The sequence below is a fragment of the Anolis carolinensis genome, chromosome 3 (genome assembly GCF_035594765.1).
Source record: "Anolis carolinensis isolate JA03-04 chromosome 3, rAnoCar3.1.pri, whole genome shotgun sequence".
Taxonomy (NCBI): domain Eukaryota; kingdom Metazoa; phylum Chordata; class Lepidosauria; order Squamata; family Dactyloidae; genus Anolis; species Anolis carolinensis.
In genome coordinates, this window is record NC_085843.1 from 17,817,589 (window position 1) to 17,839,788 (window position 22,200).

Consider the following 22,200-nt stretch of genomic DNA (forward strand, 5'->3'; position numbering starts at 1 on the left):
AACTTCTAGAACTTCACAAGCTGGCAGATGAAAAAAATGACCCTAATTTAAGTGACTTCATTGAAAGTCAATGAAGTATGACTGAGTACCTCTTTGACAAGCATACTCTTGGAGAAAGTGACAGTGAGAATTAGAAGCTCTCCCCACAAACAAAGGTTCAGTGAGACTCTTGCCATCTTCAGCAGTGCACGTTTCTTGTTTTTCCCTTAAAATTGTCCATAATGTATAAAAACAACTTCTATTCTTTTGTGTTATATCTTATGACCAATAAAGTGACTTGTTTTTTTTTTTAAAGGCAAAACAGCAAGTGCATTCTCATGCATTCTCTGCATAGCAGTGGGTGCTCTTGGTGGCACATACATTTGAGGTGATCATTTGAATCACCACAATTATGAAATGTGTCACTATCAGAAGCTGTCAGAGTCTGAACCAGGAATGTCTGGGTTTATGTACCACCATCAGCCTACAGACAATGCAAATGCAAGGGATATCTGTGTTGACTAGATTCCATACAAATATAATGCCTGTATTAGGCCAACTGAAAAAGGGCAAATCCATGCTACACAGCCTCTGAGGATGCCTGCCATAGATGTGGGCGAAACGTCAGGAGAGAATACTTCTGGAACATGGCCACACAGACTGAAAGACATACAACAACCCCAAAGGGCAAATTTTTGAAACACTGACATTTCTTCCGTAAGCAAAAGTTGGTTTCAAAAAGCATGCAGGGAAAAAAGCCAGGAGAAGTCACACTATTAGGCATGCAATCTACATGAAATTCTGAAATGAGATGGTTGGCAAATTATACATCCAGCTGGTCTGTTGTAATTAACCCGATGAACTATGTTTTGACAGTAGTTGACATCTCACCCATGGCTGTATTATTTTGCTGAACTCTGCCATTGTACTTTGCTAGAAATGCTGTAACTGCAGTATCATGTGCCCAGGGCCACCAGTTCTGATGTAATGCCTCATAAACAACTATCTCTAGCTCCTTATTATGCAAGTCACATAGACCTTAGATAAAATTTACTACATATATATTAGATATTGCTCATACTGCTCTAAACTCTATCTCAACCAGTACTGTTAGCATGTTGGACTGAAAGCAGTAGTTTCTTTGGCCAAAGTTATTGTTTGCTTTCTGTTTGCCTTCTTGTTCAGTTTCAGGGCTCATCCTAGCTTCATCTCCCATCTGGGAGAATCGTGTGGGGCTGATATTATTTACCCTACAATATGGAGGTAGAGTGTGCTATGGGAATAACAAAGGCAATAAGAAAATAGCGATGAAATTTAGTTCTCAATTTGGAAATACACAGCATAACTCTTGGGAGTGGACTGATGCTGTGCATGTGTAATGTACAATCCTGGTCATGGCTTGCAGACCTTTTCTGCATACCATCTCCAAACAATATGCCATCTACATGATTAACATTTTCATTGTCCTCCTGACCAAAAAATGTCCTTGAGCGTTGGAGTGTTTCTGCATTCTTCAGCTGGTCCTGACTTCTGGCTTTTTAAATCAATGCTGCCTCAAGGTTTGCTCTTTGACCCTTGCTGTTATTTGTCTCACATTTCAGGCGTTCTGGCTATCTGAATACAATTCCTCATCTCAAGTAGAGCTGACCCATGCTTACACTATTGGGTAATGATTTATCACCCATTGATCTGATCTAGTGTTTCTTTGCTTTCCTGACGAGCTGTTAGATCTCTGCTCGTGTGTGTGTGTCTATGTGTGTGTGTTTTCATAAAGATGTGAGTGGGAACAACATATTTGTAGCACCCTCGATCCTGGTTAAACCAATGTGAAGCAAAAGCTCAAAAGAGACAGACGGCAGACTATTGTTATCCACCCCTTTCCATCTGTAAAAGCGGCATTGGCGCACTACCAACAGCCTTAGGGGTGTTTTGAATTTGCATGAAATTATGCATAGGATTTTAATCAGAGATAAATGGACCTTGTTGTTTTTAGCATACTTGCCACTTCAAAGATTATACCGGCCAAAGGCATGGTGATGCTTTGCAACCAGGGAAGGATGCTTCTCATAGATTATCTGTTTTAGACTTGATTAGAGGAAGGAAGAGGAGAGACTTTGCCTGAGTTTCTTGAACAAGCAAGTTTTATTTTTAATGTTTAAAGTGTTGCCGTTCAAGCATCCCTTGCCCACAAATTTGTATAGCAATGTCTCCTTTAGCACAGAAACTTTTTAATACAAAAAATAAGTATCTCATCAAATCGCAGCATTTTATGGAATGCAGCCATGGCAGTTAAACTGTTAGAACTAAACAGTGTGGGTTCCATGATGACACCTAATAATGATATTTAGGTAAACAGTCAACAGAACATCCTCTTCACTACATCCATGTTTTTCTTCTCTTCTCAGTTGAATGAGGCATTTCAGTCCTTCTTCTAATGAAAATATTTTTTTATCTGTCAACACTCTCTTTATATTATTCTTGTCAGCAGTAATGAATATCAGATAGGGGAGTTTTTTGTTTGTTCCAAGACCAAAATAATCCTCCCTCTGCTACTTTTCTTTTTCATGAACCACTGTCTGGTTGCTGCTTTCATAATTCTGCTTCCTGCCTATCTTGCATTCATGTTTCTATTTTCATTTATTTATATCCACAGAGTGTATTTTATCAGAGCTGTTGCTTAGCACAAGATGCTGTCCTGATTTCGAAGGCATTTCCATCAAAATTCATAACACATCTCTTCCGTTCTTTGCAAAGTGCACAATATGTTACAAAGAAGAGCATTAAGAATGCTGGGTTAATGTTCCAGATGGGTAACACAGTGCTACAGAAAAGGATAATGTACAGCCCACTAAAGTGTGGATCTGACATGGTCTTCATCGGGCCACATTGTTTCTCATATCCTTAAGGACCTATATGATACCAATTTCCCATATCAGAGTGTGTGTATGTGCCTTCAAGTTATCTGTAGACATACTGTGTGGCCTCATAGATTTCATCAAGTTTTCTTAAGCAAGGGATACTCATACCCTGTTTCCCTGAAAATAAGGCAGTGTCTTATATTAATTTTTGCTCCCAAAGTTGTGCTAGATCTTATTTTCAGGGGATGTCTTATTTTTCCATGAAGAAGAATTTACATTTATTGTTGAACAAAAATTGAACATTTATTATATACTGTACAATAGTTGTCATCTCAAACCAGCATAACCAGACAAACTGTGAATCCTATCAAGTATTTATTACTATCATTATTTCCATGTTCTACAAACTTTGCTAGGTCTTACTTTCGGGGGAGGCCTTATATTTAGCAATTCAGCAAAACCTCTACTAGGTCTTATTTTCTGGGGATGTCTTATTTTCGGGGAAACAGGGTAGGTTATTTTGCAAGTTCCTTCCTCTGAAGCACCTGGTATTTGTTGGCAGTCTGCAATCCAAGTACTAACCAGGGCTGACCCTGCTTCGTTTCCAAGATCAGACAGGATCTGATGTCTTTATAGAGTATTTGGACATCATTTAGGATGTTTAGGCATCTTCTTTTTGGTTTTTAGCCAGTCTGATCCCGTGTCACTGCTGAAGATTAAATCTGGGGAACCATGGTAGATATGTTCACAAATCCCAAGCAAGACATGCATTGAGTATGTCAGTGTTATTTTCACTAGATCAGGGGTTATCAACCTCTTGGTCCCCAGATGTTTTGGCCTTCAAGTCTTAGAATTCCTAACAGCTGGTAAACTGGCTGGGATTTCTGGGAGTTGCAGGCCAAAAACACTTGGGGACCCACAGGTAGAGAACCACTGCACTAGATGAACTTCATTTATAAATAAATTATGTACTACATCTTTCTTTACACAGCCCTGAAGTTACTTCTGAGCTACTTCCAGCCTCTATCTTTTTTATATTGTAACCCGAGTAGTGCTCAACCTTGTATATGCCAGGTGTTTTGACTACAACTCTCAAGCCCCTTTGGCTTATGGTCAAGTCAAGGCATTATGGATTCATGGTATAGCGCTATGGACTATCAGTTTTCTTAAGGTTTCAGAGCTCCATTCCTCCATTTACCGCTATAGTTTTACACAGAACATTTCCATGTGCCATCTTTGAACACAGCTATAATAACGTTTGATAAGGCTTTGATTTGCTAAGCCTTATGATAACCTCATGGGAAGAGCCAATGCAAGCTTTCCATTACAATAATGTACAAAAGGGGCTATAAGTGGAAATTGCTTAAGTCAGGTTCATTTGGCACAAATTGATGAATGTCTATTTAATTAGAGGCACCAATCACAGCATCTAAACATGGTGGTGGGTGTTTTCTATCTTTTAAAAGTGCATTTGAGTGAAGTGACAAATATAATCCACATTGCTGAAGCTGAGTTTGAAAGAAGGAAGCAGTCATATATCCAGATTAATGAACGCCATCTGAAAACGCATAAGCACAAACTTTGTTTAAGTGGCATGGTACAGGTCAATGGATTTAACAGTGGTTACAATTTTGCGGATGTTGTGTGTTGTGCTTTGGCTCTGTATTTTGAATTCTCAAAATGAAGAACACAATTTTATATTCTCTTTTGTTTCCCTTGGGCTGTGGATGTTGGTTAGGAATATTTCTGGATACTGTGAAGACGATTTGTGTCTTGCTGTCTGGAGACTTTTGATGCTATCATTTTCCCATGCTCCCTTTTCCTCTATATATTTTTAAACATATCAGGTGTCTGATAAAGAAACATTGGCTCTGAAAACTCTTCAGGAATTAGTGCAAGAATTACCCCAGCATTGCTGTAAATATTATTCGTTTTAAAACAGGCTTCTTAATTTTAGAAAATGTATTTTTGGAATTCAACATTGAGGTAGGATCCTTGGATGTTTAACAAGGAAATGTGCCCGCAGTACCATTAATGTTCATATCATTTCTGCCAATAGCTCCTTGTGGGATAAAGCACATACTAGTTTATGTAAAACCTTGCATAGCACTTCAGGCAGTCTCAGAGAATTCTCCACTGGATAACATAATCAAAAATTCTCTATTAGAACTGCCAAAGAACCAAATCTTCCTTCAGTGAATGACAAATTGATGTACTTAAACTCTTTAACCAGCATTGGCAGCTAAATCCAACTTCCCATCCATTCAGCCCTGGAGCTTCTCTCCTAATAACTCTATTATTTGCTCCCAGTCAAACTCTTTCCGAATGTTTCATCCTAGAATTTTAATGATGACCAAAAAAAAAAAAAAAAGAGGAAAATGTTGAAATTACATAGGTTGACTTGCCTGTTCCAGAAGCATGGCTCAGCGCAAATGATCATTGGGTGATTAACATTATCTGTACTGCTCAGTAATTGCCATGATACTTTTGCCTCCTTAAGTGAAACTAGGAATGTTTGATTCATATGGCAAAATAACATATTTTTAATTCTCAATGCAACTATCAGAGAAGTTGATCAGTGATGGAAGCTTAAATTTCAGTATCAGATGGGAGTGGTTCCAAGGTGACTTTTGATTGAATGGAAGTTTAATCACCTGTATCGGGAGAAAAGCAAGATATACAGTTAACAAAATGAATAAGCAATAGGTAGAATATTCACAGTTTATAAAATACCTTAAGATGAAGCACATCTATGTGGAGAGAAAAACTACATTTTGTTGTTTAGTCAGTTTTATCTTCTTTACTCCAGGAACATTCACTCAATACGAATTTGGGGTGTCAACATATATCCAAAGAGTTTTGCAAAGTTAGGAATCCATTTGACTTTAGGATATAAAAACTAATCAATATATTATTTTCCTTAGTTCTACTCAAGAAATGTTTTGATGGATAGGATTTACATTTTACAATGCTGATTTGAAAATACTAGTAGATGCTCTGGATTTTCAGGTTCCCTTCTTCATTCAGAGGCTTCAAAACCTTTTAAAAATTATTTTGCAATGTTGTGCTTAAAATCTTTTAGTAACCCCAAATCTTTCTTCTTTCCCTATTTCTTCCTGCAGGAGTTATATACACAGCAGACATCCTAGATCGAGAGACAACCCAATCCTACTGGCTAACTGTGTATGCAACGGATCGTGGTGTCGTTCCACTTTTCACGACCATTGAGGTCTACATTGAGGTTGAAGATGTGAATGACAATGCCCCTTTGACTTCTGAACCTATTTATTACCCATCTGTCATGGAAAACTCCCCTAAGGATGTATCAGTCATTCAAATACAGGCTCAAGACCCTGATTCCACCACTAATGAAAAGATGACATACAGGATTACAAGTGGAAACCCACAGAACTTTTTCATTATCAATACCAAAACAGGTAAAGCAATATATTTTATTCCATATCTTATTAAAAAGTGAAATGTATCTGTAATCCATGTACATTATCAGTTATTTAATTTTTTGTATATGTACTATTTTTTGCAATCTTCTTGCTAAATACTTTTCATCTGACTAGTGAATGTTAGGACATTATTTGGTTGACTTTGTTGAGTCTTAGTGCCCTTTTAGTTGAAATGGTAAAGCTGCTCCAGGCTTTAGCTCAACCTTCAGAGGAGCTATCCAAATCCCATACTCATTTTGAATGGAGTGCTAGCGAACTTCATGACTCACTGCAGGTTCCAATGGGTATCACAGACTTTTTGGCTTTAAACTCACTTTGCCTCACTTTAAAACAAAATTCAGTGTTCGCTTCAATCTTCAGGGTGGGCACTTCCACACTACACTTAAACTCGCTTCCAAAGCAGGTTTACATCCCCACACCCAGAAAAAAAGGGCTTTGCCTATTGGGTGTCTGCATACTGTCCCAGTAACTTAAGGGAGAGCATGGGGGATACCGAAGAAATCTTCCCCCCAAAAGCCCTAAAAACAACAGAAAACTGATTGGGCTGCCATGATGCATCTCTGCAGGCCTCCTCAAATGTACCAATAGTGCACCAAAAGGTGGGGTGGGGTTTACAGGAGTGATTTGGGCCCTCCCGCCTCCTTGCGTCTCATTGGTACATTCCAGGAGGCCTGCAGAGAGGCCTAATGGTGGCCCAGTAAGTTTTCTGTTGTTTTCAGGGCTTTTGGTGGGGGGGGGGGGGGGTTGGGGAGGGGATAGCTGCCCTCTTTGCTACTTTGGGCTCATTGAGCCGAAGGAGCAAATTGGGCTGTGGGGACAGACTCCTGGGACTGTCCCCACAGGGCCCATACCCCATTAGAACTGGGCCTTTCAGAAAGACCCGGGTCCAAAGGGGTATCTAAATAATTTGTAACAAGGCAGAGTTTCCTGCTTGGTCACAGATTAATCCTCTTTTACCTGAGGCGTCGTTTGGATGCCTCAGGTAAAAGTCGTTTGGACGCCTCAGGTAAAAGTCCGACAGGGTCCAGGATATGGGTCCTGTCTAGAAGAGTTCAGTATCCCAGGGCTTTGGGACAGTCTGGATCAGCCCCTTTCTTCTTGCTGGTCTCTTGAGTGTCTTGTCCTAATATCAGGAGAGACAACTGCAGTGGCCACATGCTCAGGCAGAGCTCTGTGGCCATCTAGGAGTGATGGCAACATGGAGGAGTTGGCAGTCCAGTGAGACCAATGTAGCCCTGGGTAATGTGGACAATGGTCCTGAATTCAGCATATCTGAAGCAGATCAATGACTTCATCATATGTGCCTTTGGCAGCATCGTAGGACACTTTTGCCCTAGTTCATCCATGGAGCCTGACACCTCGCCCATCACACGACGCAGGGTCATTCTGGTGGGGCTTTGTGGATGAATTGGGGAAACAGTGTCCTACAAGGCTGTGCGCAGAACAAGGGAGGCTTCCTGTATTTCATTCCGAACAGCAGGGCTAGCGCAGAAGGAAGCTGCACAGCAAAGCCTTCCTATGTGTGATGGGGAAGCATTGCTGCGGGTGAGGAGGGGCGTCAGGGTTGCCCCACTGCCTCGCCGATTTGCCACGGAGGCTGGCAAATCGCCCTGTGAGACCTCATAAATGCGATGAGGTCATTACACAAGGCTAATGTGCCCAGTGTAAACTAGCCCTTTTATTACTTTGGGCCTAGAAGTCAGCATCTTGCATGACTTCTTTATAGTTCATACTATATGTGAAGTGGATTTATTGCCCTACTAGCACTGTAGCTATCTTTCTCCACTGTCCTCTCTAGCACAAATTCCTTGCTGGTTTCAATCATGGTTTTGCACAAGTATCTGCAGTGACGATATTATAATTCAAGCTAATCAGGCGCTCATCATCACCAGGATTTGACATCACAGAAAGCAAGAACTGCTTATGAGAGAACACAGTTATTACTTAGGGAAATGAAAGGAGGAGATATTTGTTGTCAGAGAGCTGGAAGCTAACACTCTTGATGCCATCTTTCATTTAAAAAAAAAACCATGCTTTATTGACAGTTGTTGGAAATGCACTCAATGCTAGTATTTAACCATTGTTTAGGTCCACTTTGTTATGTGTGTATTCTATCAGTTCAGTTTTGCAAAATGCATAGGCAGACTTTGGCAGGTTTTACCAAACCAGGGGATGTTCACTTGTAATCACGTAATGTAGAAATTGGGGGTTATACTTAAAGCAGATAAGGAGTGTAAGATGATTATACCTTGCATTGTCTCTCTATTTCTGGTCATATTGGTCAGATATTCACTTATTGGTGTGGTTTAAGTGGTGATATGTTAGAAATTATTCCCATTTAATAATTTTGTGGCAGAGAAAGTTCCATCCGGGAACTGAATCTTAAAACTCTGTTAGCACTCAGCTCAGTAGCTAATGCCAATGCCATTAAAAGGAAAATTAAAGCTCGTAATTTGTCATCATACAAGAGGAAGTGGCTCCCAGATTGTAGAACAATCTGCCATGCGTGGTTTGGTTTTACCTGTTTGATCTTTTTCTGCCAGTAGGCAAATTCTTTTTATTTAGGCAGATCTTTGGTTTTCAGTTTGTTAGAACAGAAGCAACTTTTGATGGTGTGTGTTGTGCTTTTATTTCTATTATGTTTTAAATGTGTTTTAAATTGTTTTAACTTTCCATTTTAATTGAAGTGCTGTCTCATTAAACAGACCTTTGTAGCTAATGAATTTTATTTTTAGCTTTAGCTGGGTTTTTTTTAAACTTTTCATAAGCCACAGAGAATCCTGTGCTTGGAAATTGGCAGAATATATATTAATTAATCAATTAAATAAATAGGAATTTAACAGGGTACTATATTCTTTAAATGCAAACAATATTTTGATTCAATTTAATCTTGATTGATTTTAAGTAATTCAATAACTTACCTTGTTTTGTCATGGTTAGGTGTTTTCCTTGTATGTGGAAATTTTGTTTTTGTGACTTGCATTCTTGTAAACTAATGGAAGTTTCCGTGATGGGAACCTGAAAATAGGGAAGTGTAGGAAAGAATGTGCTGCAAAAACATATTATGGGAGGGAAATAAATTATGTTTTCATGGGAGATGTTTTAGGGAATGAATGTATAGCAACAGGAAAGTATACATATGGATACATGTACAAATTGCACATCTAAAACATGTTAACCAAAAGCATTGAGGGATTTCCTGTTCTGAGAATACCTTTTTTGGAAGTAAAGCTGATAATCCGTCAGGTGTAGCTTAAATTTTGTATAGTGGAATCCATGACAGACATAGGCATCATCTACACTGCCATATGCTGCAGCTTGAAGCTACATTAAATAGTCAATGTGATCACATATAATGCAGTGTAGCTGCACTGAACTACATTATATGAGTCTACACTGTCCATATAATGCAGTTTCAAACTTCATTATATGATAGTATAGATGGAGCCATAATTTGATAATGTGGCAGAATTAGGTTCCAGATCGCTGTACTATATAAATCATAGAATTATTGACTTGGAAGAGTCCACAAGAGTCATCTAGTCCTACCCCCTGCCATGGAGGAAAACACAATCTAATCATTCCCAACAGATAGCCATCCAGCCTCTGTTTAAAATACTCTAGAGAAGGAGACTCCACCACTCTCCAAGGAAGCTTGTGCCAATATTGAAGAGCTCTTACTGTCAATGAAATTCTTTCCTGATGTTTAGTTATAATCTCTTCCTGCAATTTGAATCCATTTTTTCTGTTCCTAAGTGAACAGCACAGCATTAGCAAAGCACTCGAAAGTAAAGCAACCCAAAGGGAAGTACACCTGTACATTTCTAAATGTATTGCCATAAGTAATGTTTTACTTCTCTTCTTTTTAAATTGTATGTATTTTTTAAAAAATACCTTTAGCAGACAATTATGGAGAAGCATTTAGTTGTGTCTGTGCCTCAGCCTTCATTCTACACTCAAACCATCTTCAGCTTATCAGTACAGTGCAATCCCAGTAGCTATGCAGGATACAATCCAAGACCCTCCACTGATACCTGAAACCATAGATAATAGCAAACCCTATATTTTGACTATATTTGAGCAAGACGCACTGGTACGCTTCTGGCTCAGGTGTAGCCAAAATGCAGGGTTTGTTATTATTCCATGGTGGGGGGTATTTTATTGAGTGTGGATATGTGAAATGGTGAATATTGAATTTGTGTATAAGAAGGCTGTACTGTATATACTTCTCCAAATAGCCTTGGGGGCAATATGTCCCGCCTTCATTACTCACTAGGCTTTGAGTTCTGTAATAGTTCCTCTAATGGGCCAGCGTTCTAAAAATTGTCGGAGTGAGATCCATAACAGGCCATTACCTTTCCACCAAAGTGTTTGCTAGAAAAGGTTTAGTTTAGGGATGGGGAATAAGGGAAGACGGTAAATAAAGCAGATGATGGAGTTATATACATTAAAGCAGATTGATTGAGGCTATAAATTTTCTGTTTTATTTCCCATACATGGGTGTTAATTTCACAGCAACGCATAGTGATAATTTATTGTCTTGATTTATTGCTGTCCTTTTTTTTGGTGCTGTGGGGAAAGCAATGAATTTTAATTCAAACCATTACGATTTTAAAAAAAAGAAGAAGAAGAAAGATTACAACTGGTGCAGCAGGCGCAATACATGAACCAACTCCGATGTATTCCCATACAATAGAGATACCTCACTGGGTTTTAAAGTTAGCATTACTGCAGGCAAATTACCAGCTGTCTGGTGTTAGTAATGAGCAGTATGGAATCTCATAAACTGAAACTCAGTGTAGATAAGATTGGGGTGAGGACAGCTAGTGAGTAATGCCATCTCTCCCTCTGCCTTTAGAAGGCAGGTCAAAATGCCATGGTCTAGAGAATTTATGAATTAAATTGGATTTTTGTTGCTGCTGCTGGTCATACGGATATTGCTGCCACTGCTTTTCTTTTCCTTTACAGTCCACCCCCTCTTTTTTGTCTGAAAGCAAGGTAGAAATGCTCTTTAATAAATAAAAGGATAAAGGAAAAAAAAACAAAAAGTGATAGAAATAGAGATCAATTTGAGCTGAAACAAGATTAATTTGATATAAGAGTGTAGCCGTGTGTCACATGCTGGTGCATAAATTGTATATATTTGAGTGGTCCTGGACTCCTTGACACTATGAGTGTGAAAGAGACAGAGAGAGATTTATGATTGAAAACCAGGAATGCCTTTCTAACTTCCACAGTTCGTCACCTATATGGATATAAAGCTTAACTGATTTTATTCTCACATGCATGACTTAATAGACATCTAACACAGTTAGCAAAGTCTTTGAAAAGAGAGCTCCTTTTTTATAAAGATTTTTTACATGGCCCCAGCCATCTTTTTTTGCTTATATTTCTAGCTGGAAGGGTTTTTGTTAGCAGCATTGGTATTGGGATAATAGTGAAAGAGGGTTGAAGAAACAAAGGGTTCTGTATAGGCACAGTAGTTCACATTCACTTTTAAGTCACTCCTGGCTGTCTTCATGATGTTCAGGGTCTTCCTTGTGAATTAAATTGGTTTAAATTGATTTAGTTCTCTGTTTAGGAAAGTTAGGAGCCCCCGGTGGCCCAGCGGGTTAAACTTCTGAGCTGCTGAACTTGCTGACCGAAAGCTCAGCAGTTCGAATCTGGGGAGCAGGGTAAGCTCCCATTATTAGCCCTAGCTTCTGCCAACCTAGCAGTTCGAAAACATGCAAATGTGGGTAGATCAATAGGTACCACTCCATGCAGTCATGCTGGACTTGGATGTGTCTACGGACAACACCAGCTCTTTGGCTTAGAAGTGGAAATGAGTACCAACCCCCAGAGTCGGACATGGCTAGACTTAATGCCAGGGGAAAATATTTACCTTTACCTTAGGAAAGTCAGGGATATTCTGGAGTTTGGCTGAAACTGCAGTGCAATCCCACCATTTGCACATAGCGTGGATAGCATGACTGGATCTGATGTGGACCAGTACAATGTCCATGAAGGCTGAAACTTCAATCCCTTTGGCCTGGACTTATCAACACAGGAAAATGAACATGACTCAGGTCCATTTTTCCATGGCCATTGCCGGGTATCCACAGGGCTCCGTGAAAGCTCTTGGCCATTATAAGTCTTCCCTGCTGATATTTCCCCACCCTCTTCCTGTCAGGTCATCACCTCTGCTAATTTGAGCATGGGGTGCCTATGATGGCCAGGAGCTCCCATGAAGCTCTATGGCCATTACGGGTGGCAACACTAACAGGGATAGTGAGCTGACAGTATTGCCAGGCCAAAGTAATCTGAACCCAGCTAGACCATCTAGATAATTCAGTCCATGTTATCGAGGCTGACTTTTTTGATTAAAATTTCTAGATTTAGGACCTCATCACATTGAGGTTCTCAATGTGGAGGACATTGGGGGAGAGTGTGTGAGGAGGGCAGTGGGGCGAATCTGTCCCATCACACGCTGGAAAGCATAGCTTTCTGGAGTGCGTCCATATTGTCCCCATTATTCCTAACACAAATACGGGTAGTTTCCCATGTTCAGGTTCCCCCTCTTACAACACTTACTTAATACAGCTGGCATGGAGCCCTGCCAGAAGTAGATGTATGCTGTGGTATGAGGTCCAATGGGCTCTGTGCTGGTGGAGTCAAGGAAGCACGGTAGGAGGGGGAAACCTGAATATGGGAGTCTACCACTGTCTAACAGCTCTCTTTTCACTCCCCAAAGCCATAGGTTTCCTCTCCCATATTTCCAATTAATTTCTCAGTCTATCTTGGGTTAGGCTATGAGTATCCCTCTCCAGAAATCTTGATTATAGTTAGTGGGAGCGAAGATACTGTCATCCAAGAGCAGGAAAAGCGTGGTTAAGTGTCCACATTCAATCTTCGGGTCCCAGAGTACAGCTCCCAAAGGCCCCCAGCCCGAAACCACTGCAGAACATAGCGGATTTGCTTCGTACCCCTTCCTAAGTCTCCAATCCTTGAAGACCAGTCAGAAAACACTTCTCCCCACTCCAAATTGAATAAAGTAGACACTTCCAGTTTTAAATTATCCAGTCATTGTTGTCACATTTGCAAATTAAAATGGTACATCATCTAGCAATAGCTGGGAAGTTTTGAATGTGTGCCCATTTAAACAGAAGTATAGGATTTGAAAGATGACAGATTTTAGTAAATGACGCGGTGCTTTAAAAAACATGCAGCCCATTTGAATCTCACATTTTGTGCGAAGATGTAGGAAAGGTCACACTTAACTCTCAACTAAGCAAAACTATTACAACATCATCATCTTCTTCTTCTTCTGTTTGTATCTTCTTTCCCCCCAGGATCAGGACACAAAGCAACTTAAAAAGCAATACAATTAAAAACATATCAAGGGTAAATATTTTTCAAAATAGATTTCACACAAAGTTTGGGTCATATCTATTTTAGCTTTTGAGCTAGTTTCTGAAGGTCTAATAAACTTCCCCATGATTCTGACATTTGTAGCAGCATTTACAAGTGTAATTTGTTATCATCCAAATCACGCACCCTACATGCATACACAAACACACAGCCATGTTTTGCATTTGCTTCACTGACTTAAAAATAACATTTTAAGTTAATCCTAAATGTCAGATGCTGCCCAATTAAAATTCTCCAATCTGAGTAGTAGGTAAAAAGATGGCAATTATTACAGAAATGTTTAGGCCATTATATTGACTTATGCTTGCAGTGTCTTCTTCCAAGAAGAAGACAATGACACACAACAAATTTGAATGAAATGGGGATGGAAAAATTTGTCAGTTGCCCTTTTTCTTGATTTTTTTTAAAAACTGAAATCAATTATAGTCTATTTACACCAATCAAACCTTGAAGGTGCAGTTTTTCTGTGTTGACCATGTAGTATCTACTTTATTGTTTTTCAAAGATGGGCACCTTTCTTTGTGAGGGGGTGGGTGGGGACCCTAAGTTGGCAACAATGTAGTTAAATAAATATGAGTGCACACCATTTGGGCCTGGGTCTAGTTGAAGAAATATCATTTTCACATCATCAAATATTCCAATTTCTTTCATCTAACATTATTTCAATGTTAAAAACAAAGGATGCAGTACATCGCCTACATTTATGGCTGGCATCTTCAGAGGATCCTCTGAAGATGCAGATGAAACATTAGGAGAAAAATGCTGCTAGAACACGGCTATACAGCCCAGAAGCCACACAATCCATTGTGATTCTGGCCATATAGTCTGTCACCATTATGAAATGGTTAGAAAACTCTGAATTAGTGGCTCTATTCTAGTTGGGACTAGCACAGGCATGGACAAACCTTTTTGCCTTGGGTCCGGTCAGGAGGGCCAGGCCAAGAGCGAGGGTGACCGGGCACAAACCGGTTGGGGAGGGCCAGGAAGAGGCAGGGCAGGGGTCATCCTCAGGTTGTTCTCCCAGCAAACGATGGGGTTTCTTGCCCCATCCTTTTGCTGAGAGAACCACAAGACATGTAGCAACTGCCTTGATCCTCCTCCCCCAGTCCTCGGGCTGTCCTCTTGACATTATGCCAGGAGGAGGGTGAGTCAGGCAGTAGCTGAGAGTGCTCTGGAGGGCTTTCAGTTGCCGCGTGCCTTCCTTGAGCCGTCCTCCTGACATAAGGATGGGGCAACTTGCATCGTCCTTTTGCCGGGAGGAGGGCAAGACACGTGATGGCAGAGAGCGGTCCAGAGGGCTCTCAGCTGCTGCGTGCCTCCCTCCCTTATCTTTTTGGCATAAGGATATGTTGGGCCACCACCTCCTTATGCCAAGAGGACAAGGAAAATAAGAAGGACCTGAAGTAAGCGCCTAGGGTGCCGTATATGCCTGGTCTAGCATTTAGCTTCATGTGAAATAGTTATACTTATGGGACTTAGCTTATGTAAACATAAACTCAATACAGTTGGCCCTCTACATTTCCAGATATGACATTGAGGGATTTATTTGTGGATGTGATTTATATGTACTCTCTAGAATCTCTAGATCCTCCAACACCACACTACGGTCCAAATTTTTCACAAAGGAAACCTTAAGAATCCTGTTGGTGATAATGTGAAGTACGGTTAACTTAGAGGCAGCTGTGAGGTTAATATTTGCAGTTTCTAACATGTTGGCATTCAGTCTCATCTCCTTTGCAATAACTTTCCCAGTACTCTTTGATGTAATATTGCCTGTTTTGAAATACCTTTGACTGGTAGTCTTCTATCCAAGTTTTATACACATGCAGAATCCCACTAATTTGAGCTCCCTCCCCCATGATAACATCTCCTTGATGTGTATTTGAATGTCCTCTGTTCAGGCTGCCAGAGACGGAGCATTCCCCCTCCTCCTTCCTCCAGGCTTAGGCTCTGACTGAAAGCAGCAGAGAAGAGATGTGTATGTTTGAAGGAAAGTGTCCTGCACTGGCTGTCCTGCTGAGATAATGCCATTTTCCCTTGGCAGCGCAAAGGGTTTCAGCTTATGTCTCCAGTCACCTTGCTGCACAATTTATCTTTGCAAAACTGATCCTTCCTTCAAAGACCTCATTGCACAAATGCTGTATGTGTAGTATGTACGTCTGTGATCAATAAATAGAACCTTCATGCTTTCTATGTGCCCTATGTATGTTTTTCCCCTCCCTCACCTTCTCACTCTATATCTTGCTTCTCCATGCCTTGGCTCTTAATTTGCTTGTTCCCCCCTGGGTCAGCTGTTAGCCAGAGGCCTGGCTTAGTTTTCTTGTCTCTTCCTTCTTCCATAAGCCACCTACTCTGTGTTGCCAATTTCTGTCAGTGCAAGAGAAATTGGTAGTAGAAGGTAGGGATGATAAAGAGTTTTTCAGGGGCCACTTTTTCATACAGAAATGCCTGTGTAATACTCCAGCAAACTGCAAACGTCTTTAAACTGCAGCATGAAATTCATCTTGCTTTGGACAGCTGTGCATTTCTGAGCTTCAGTGTGGATTTCAGAGGGTGGGGGGAACTGCATAATGTGTGTATTACAAAAATGTGCACAAGGAAATTCCTGCAGACACTTCTGAAACACGGTGCAGTTGTGGGGTGGATTCACACCCTCCTCCTACTTCCACATATTGCTTTATCATATTTATTTATTGATTTATTTATTACAACAATTCTCTCCTGCCCTTCTCACCCCCAAGGTTGAGGACTCAGGGCGGCTTACAACTAATATAAACAGAGAATAAAAAAGGTAAAGGTTTCCCCTGACGTTAAGTCCAGTTGTGACCGATTCTGGGGGTTGGTGCTCTTCTCCATTTCTAAGCTGAAGAGCCGGCGTTGTCCATAGACATCTCCAGGTCATGTGGCTGGCATGACTGCATGGAGCGTCGTTACCTTCCCGCCGGAGCGGTACCTATTAATTTACTCACATTTGCATGTTTTTGAACTGCTAGGTTGGCAGGAGCTGGGGCTAACAGCGGGCGCTCATTCTGCTCCCAGGATATGAACCTGGCACCTTTCGGTCCTCAAGTTCAGCAGCTCAGCGCTTTAACACACTGTGCCACCAGCGGCCCAGAGTATATACAAACAATAATACAGTACAACAACAATAATAGTTAAAATTGAATTAAATTAAAGCATCCATATAAATATACATTCAGAGGCATAATCCAAGTCACAATCCAGGTCTGTCAGTTCTTTGTCATGAAGTTCACAATCACTAATGCTGCATCTATCAAGAGCCTGGTCTCATAACCAAGTCTTCCGTTTTTGTGGAAGGACAGGAGGGAGGGAGCCTGCCTGATCTTGTTATGGAGGGCATCACTGAAAAGGGTTTCCAAGGCCAACTAGATTCCGTGGATCAGTCCTCTGCATTACACAAAGTACAGGTTAAATACCATTGATCCAAAATGCTTAATACCAGAAGTGTTTCGGATTTCGGATTTCGGAATATGTAATTAGATATCTTGGAGATAGGAGCCAAGTCTATACATGAAATTAATTCATGTTTCATATATACATAATAATAATGATAATAATAATAATAATAATAATAATAATAATAATAATAATAATAATAATAATCTTTATTCTTATACCCCACCTCCATCTCCCCAAAGGAATTGAGGGCGGCTTATATGGGGCGAAAGCCCAGGCAAATACATTAAGAAACATAAAACACATCAAATAACAAAAACCACGTACAAATGAGAATAAGCATTAAAATAAAAAATAAAATAGCAAAAAATTGGTAAAAAACATAAACTAGAATATAGCAATAAAATCATAAAAACGAGCTGGACAAAAGTGTGCTAAGTGAGTTTTGTTAACATGAGGTAGTTGATAAAGTGCTACAAAATCGTGGGAGATTTGGAGTGGGCTGGACCCTGTTGTTATATCAGAAAATTAACAAAGCAAAAGTGCAACCAATTAGAAAGTGGACACCGAAACAAAAGTGTACATTATACATATTGCCTGAAGATATATACTATATTTTAATAATTTTGTGCATGAAAGAAAGTTTGTGTACATTAAATGATCACAAAGCAAAGGTGTCACTATCTTAGCCAGCCAGGTGTCTTTTTTTTTTAAGTATTTCATATTTTGGAATTCCAGATAAAGACTTGTTCAACAGATACTCAAATACAAGAATTTTTGAGTGCAATCTTTGTGTAGTATAAATCTCTATTCATATCTTTATGCCATGCCATCTATTTGCTGAATATCAAGTGTGCAGATGACTGTGTTCCTGTCTGCTTTTTGCCTTATTCTTTTTTTTCATGTCAGGAGCGACTTGAGAAACTGCAAGTCGCTTCTGGTGTGAGAGAATTTTTGATGTTTTTACCATCCTTGTTGGAGGCTTCTTTAATGTCCCTGCACAGAGCTTGAGCTGATAGAGGCAGGTTGGATTTGAACCGGCAACCTTCAGGTCAGCAACCCAATCTTCAAGTCATCAGTCCTGTTAGCACAAGGGTTTAACCCACTGTGCCCCTGGGGGCTCCTTATTCTGAAAAAGAAGGATATACTATTGTTGTTTATGCAATGCTGGTCAAGAAAGCAATGTAGTAAAGCACTTAGGCATAGCTGCACACTATCCAAAAATGGGAAATTACATGACTGGAGTTCTGTAGGTTAGTCCCATCTAGAGTAGCCCTATGAATGAAATGTGTTATAAATATACGTAAATTCAATTGTTTCTGTTGTTCTTACAGTAGGATTTATGTTGCTTGAGTAACTTAAATTAATATATCCATTGCACAGTGCCTTATAAAGTACAATGATATGTTTATGGAAAATTACACAGATGTATAACACCAACAATATTCTCAATATCATTTTCAGATGTGGCCCCTTGTATGGATTGGTCCTTCATTTCCAATAATATATTTATTTAGGGCCACAGAAACCAGACACAATTCCAAATCAAACAAAGATAATAAGATTTCATGAGTTATTTTGTTGGTTATTCATCGGCATTTGTATTAATGATAGGAATGGTACTGTAGTATAGATAGTAGTTTTTGAAATACAATTCCTATAGTTGTACTGCCTGGCTCAGACAGTGAGGAGGATGAGCAAGTGGAACTGCCAGTGATTGAGATTGAAGCAAACAGTTTCCAGCAGCCACCTGCCTTGGAGACTTTGTAAGCTTCAGTGGCTGAAACCGAAGCTAGCAGCTCTCAAGAAGTTCAAGACAAAATACCTCAATTCCATTAATAGAGAGACGCCAGCAAATGCAGGAGATTGGAGGATCTGTTGCCTTTTTGAGAAAGGTGACGGGGAGCAGTTGAGAAGTTGAACCAGTTGCATTACTCTTTTCTGCTGCGGACAACCAACCCATTTTGACCTGACTTCCAACACCTAGTCACGCCTTTGTGGATTTGACCCTGGACCTGTTATTATTATTCTTCTATCTCAGCTCCAAACACACTTATTGATTTGATGTCTTTGACCTCGGATTGTTTAGATCTCGGCTCAACTCATATGAAATTTATCTTCTGAGAATTTGTTTTCTTTGGACAAGCCTCTTAAACTTCTGTTGTGATTGGAACAATAGTACAGTATAACCCCATATCCACGGATACCCATGGTTTTACACATGCTTTGAAAATTAGCTTTCCCAGAAGTGTCTGTGTGCCTCTCTAGGTCCTCCATTGTGATTTTATTGCATGCTTCTGGCCTAGATATAGTCAAAATATATAGGGTTCACTATTAGCTGTAGGTCCATATATCCACAGGAAGTCTTGGGATGTATCTTCTATGTATATGGAGATCATACTATATCTATAAAAATTACTTTTTCAGACTCTGATTGATACTGCTTAAGTGCATTATGTTTGCATACATGCATTTCTCAGATGAAATCATTTCACAGATATGTATTTACATATAGATTTCACAAATTAGAACTGGGTGTATGGTCAGCATTACAAAAGGTTGTGATTGTGGAGAAACATAGAAGCCAGGTTGCTGTAACACTTTTGCTTTTGCCTTATCCATTTTGGAAGGATGAGACTCTCCCCTTTCACCCCCTCTCTTCCTCTGTCCTGCTGAGTTAAATGAACACAATTACCTTTGTTCAACTCAGTTTACAATAACTGAAATAAGCTGAAGACAATGGGTGAAAGTGGAAGTAAGAGAGAGAAACTAGAACATTTTGAAAGCAGATGGATAAGTGGGATGGCAGGGACTTGGTCAAGATTATCCAGATCACTTGGAGAATACACTTATCCATCTTTTGAGACACTCAGTATCTGAACTTTGTGGTCTGAGCCCTAGTTATGCCCAATGAGAACAGAGCAATTTAATGAATGGAATTTGTGTAAGTGTTGATTTGTTCCATCTCCTTTACTAGCAAAATAATTTAGTGGTTCAGTTTAGCAAATAGTTATAACAGACATGTGCAACAGAGTATAAATAAATGGGTTAATTTTGTTTTCACAGAAGGGAGAAGGGAACCATGTATTTTCTAAGATCCCTGAGATATTCCTGAGACATTCCATTAGCTTCTTAGGATTTTAAAATTTAATTGTTATTCAAGCATGTATAATCACATGAATTTGTGGCATAGGATAAACAGATGGATTAGCAATTGTGCATGTAATTAGAAATAACCCTTTTTTTAAAGAAGTAATTTAAAAAAACTATTTAAATATTCTACTTCTTTTATTTTCTTGTAATTTTTAATCATCTTGATGGAAACAAAATGAATACAAATTCTTCTAAATGTCTATCACTCAGTGCGCTTGTGACATATAATATTCATATTAAGTAAACTCACAGATGGAAATAACATGTGAAATGTTTTAAGGCTATATAGCAAAAAAAAATAAGGCGGGTGGAACAAAATTTGGTTAGTTGAGATCCATATTGGGTTCAGTAAAAGGAATGAGAAGTTCAGCAATGGATCCAATTACCTATACAGGTAGTAGGATGGAGAGCTATCTATTGGGATGCTCAAGCTGGAGGGGGAGGTTTGGATTTGAGAGCTTTAAGGCCCCCTCTAACTGATTCTGTGAGATTGTGTCTATTCAGGACTTGGTGTGTAACTCATACAGAGGAGATTATCATTGTATCTTAACATTTCTACCAGGAACCTTCTGGATATATGAGACTATGAGTTCCATCATCCCCAGCTACTATGGCTAATGGAGGTGAAGGTCAAGCATACCTGGGAGAAAGAGCAACCAGCCCTTTGGAATCTTGAAACTGTAATTTTTGCCATAGGTTGGAAATAACTTGAAGAAACACAACAATAACAAATATATAACATAAGGCTTTCTGACATTTATGAAATTCTTCATTAGGCTTTATATTTTTTATAAAGAAAATCAGCCCTCCACATTTGCAGGGGTCAAGAGATCAACTTGGCTAGATGTTGACCAAAGAGTTGTGTTGGACAAGGTTATCCAGAAAACCTTTTTGGTCAACTTCTGATTAAAGTTTATTATAGAGTCATGCTGAAAGACCTAGAGATTCTTGGAGAAACTATATCAATCAAATCTGCCAATAATCTTATCCTGAAAAGTTAAACCCACAAATGTGGAGGACCGACTGTATATTCTATTGATAGGCTTCATATATCAAGGAACATTTCTTCAACTGGCAGAAGAATCATATACTTTTTACTAGGAAGTGAGCCATACTTAATTGCCAATGCTTTGGGCCAAGTGTTTCCCACTTATCTACTTCATTCTCATTATTTTAACTTTCTGCTATAAGTATGGTTAATGTCCATGCCAGAATCAAGAGCAACTAAATCTTGATCAATTAAAAGCACAGCAAGCTAGAACTTTGATGATATGCCACATCAGATTTGATCTTCTTCTGGCGTGTGACCTTTGAAAACCAGGAATTGGATGAAACAAAATTCAGAATGTTTGATTCACACTATCGCTTTTGACAGATACAAAATGCTTTATCTGTCCTATCTAATGGAGTTTACTAGTTGACAAGTGTGATCTCTGTGGTTGCCAATGTCTTGTTAAGCTGGACAGAGCTATAATTATATATTACAGATTTTGGCACACATACAAAAGAACACCTAAATGTGTGTACATACACAAAGTGCAATGGAAAGAGAAAAATGATTCAACTGACATTTTAAATCCTTCTTTGTTCTACTATCATTATGGGAATGATTTCTACCATTTTATTAAGATGTGGCCTTGCAGCCTTATACACGCAGGACCGATCTTTCCTCAGAGTCTTAAGACTTGTGCCCTATTATTAGCCCTTTTTTTGTCAGTTTCCATCTCATGTTTTATCAGAACACTTGTATAAATAAATGTCCATTGCATGTTTTATAGTGTTAATTATTAAAAAGAGAGCCAGTGTGGCATACAGTCACCCCTCCACATTTGTGGTTTAGACTTTTGAGAATTTGAATTTAAAATATGTTCTTTAGGTCCTCCAGTGTGACTGTATGGTCAATGATATCTAAGAACCTAGGT

General features: G+C 39.4%; 1 protein-coding gene across 10 annotated transcripts in view; it reads left to right on the forward strand.

Annotated features, from left to right (window-relative positions):
- The window catches only part of fat3 (FAT atypical cadherin 3), a 572,050-nt gene that overhangs the window by 294,389 nt on the left and 255,461 nt on the right, over positions 1-22,200 (forward strand). For all 10 annotated transcript variants that reach the window (XM_062974535.1, XM_062974536.1, XM_062974528.1 and 7 more), the window contains one exon: positions 5,960-6,274. In XM_062974535.1, coding sequence (XP_062830605.1) covers positions 5,960-6,274 — 315 coding nt within the window. The remainder of the gene's footprint in view (positions 1-5,959; positions 6,275-22,200) is intronic.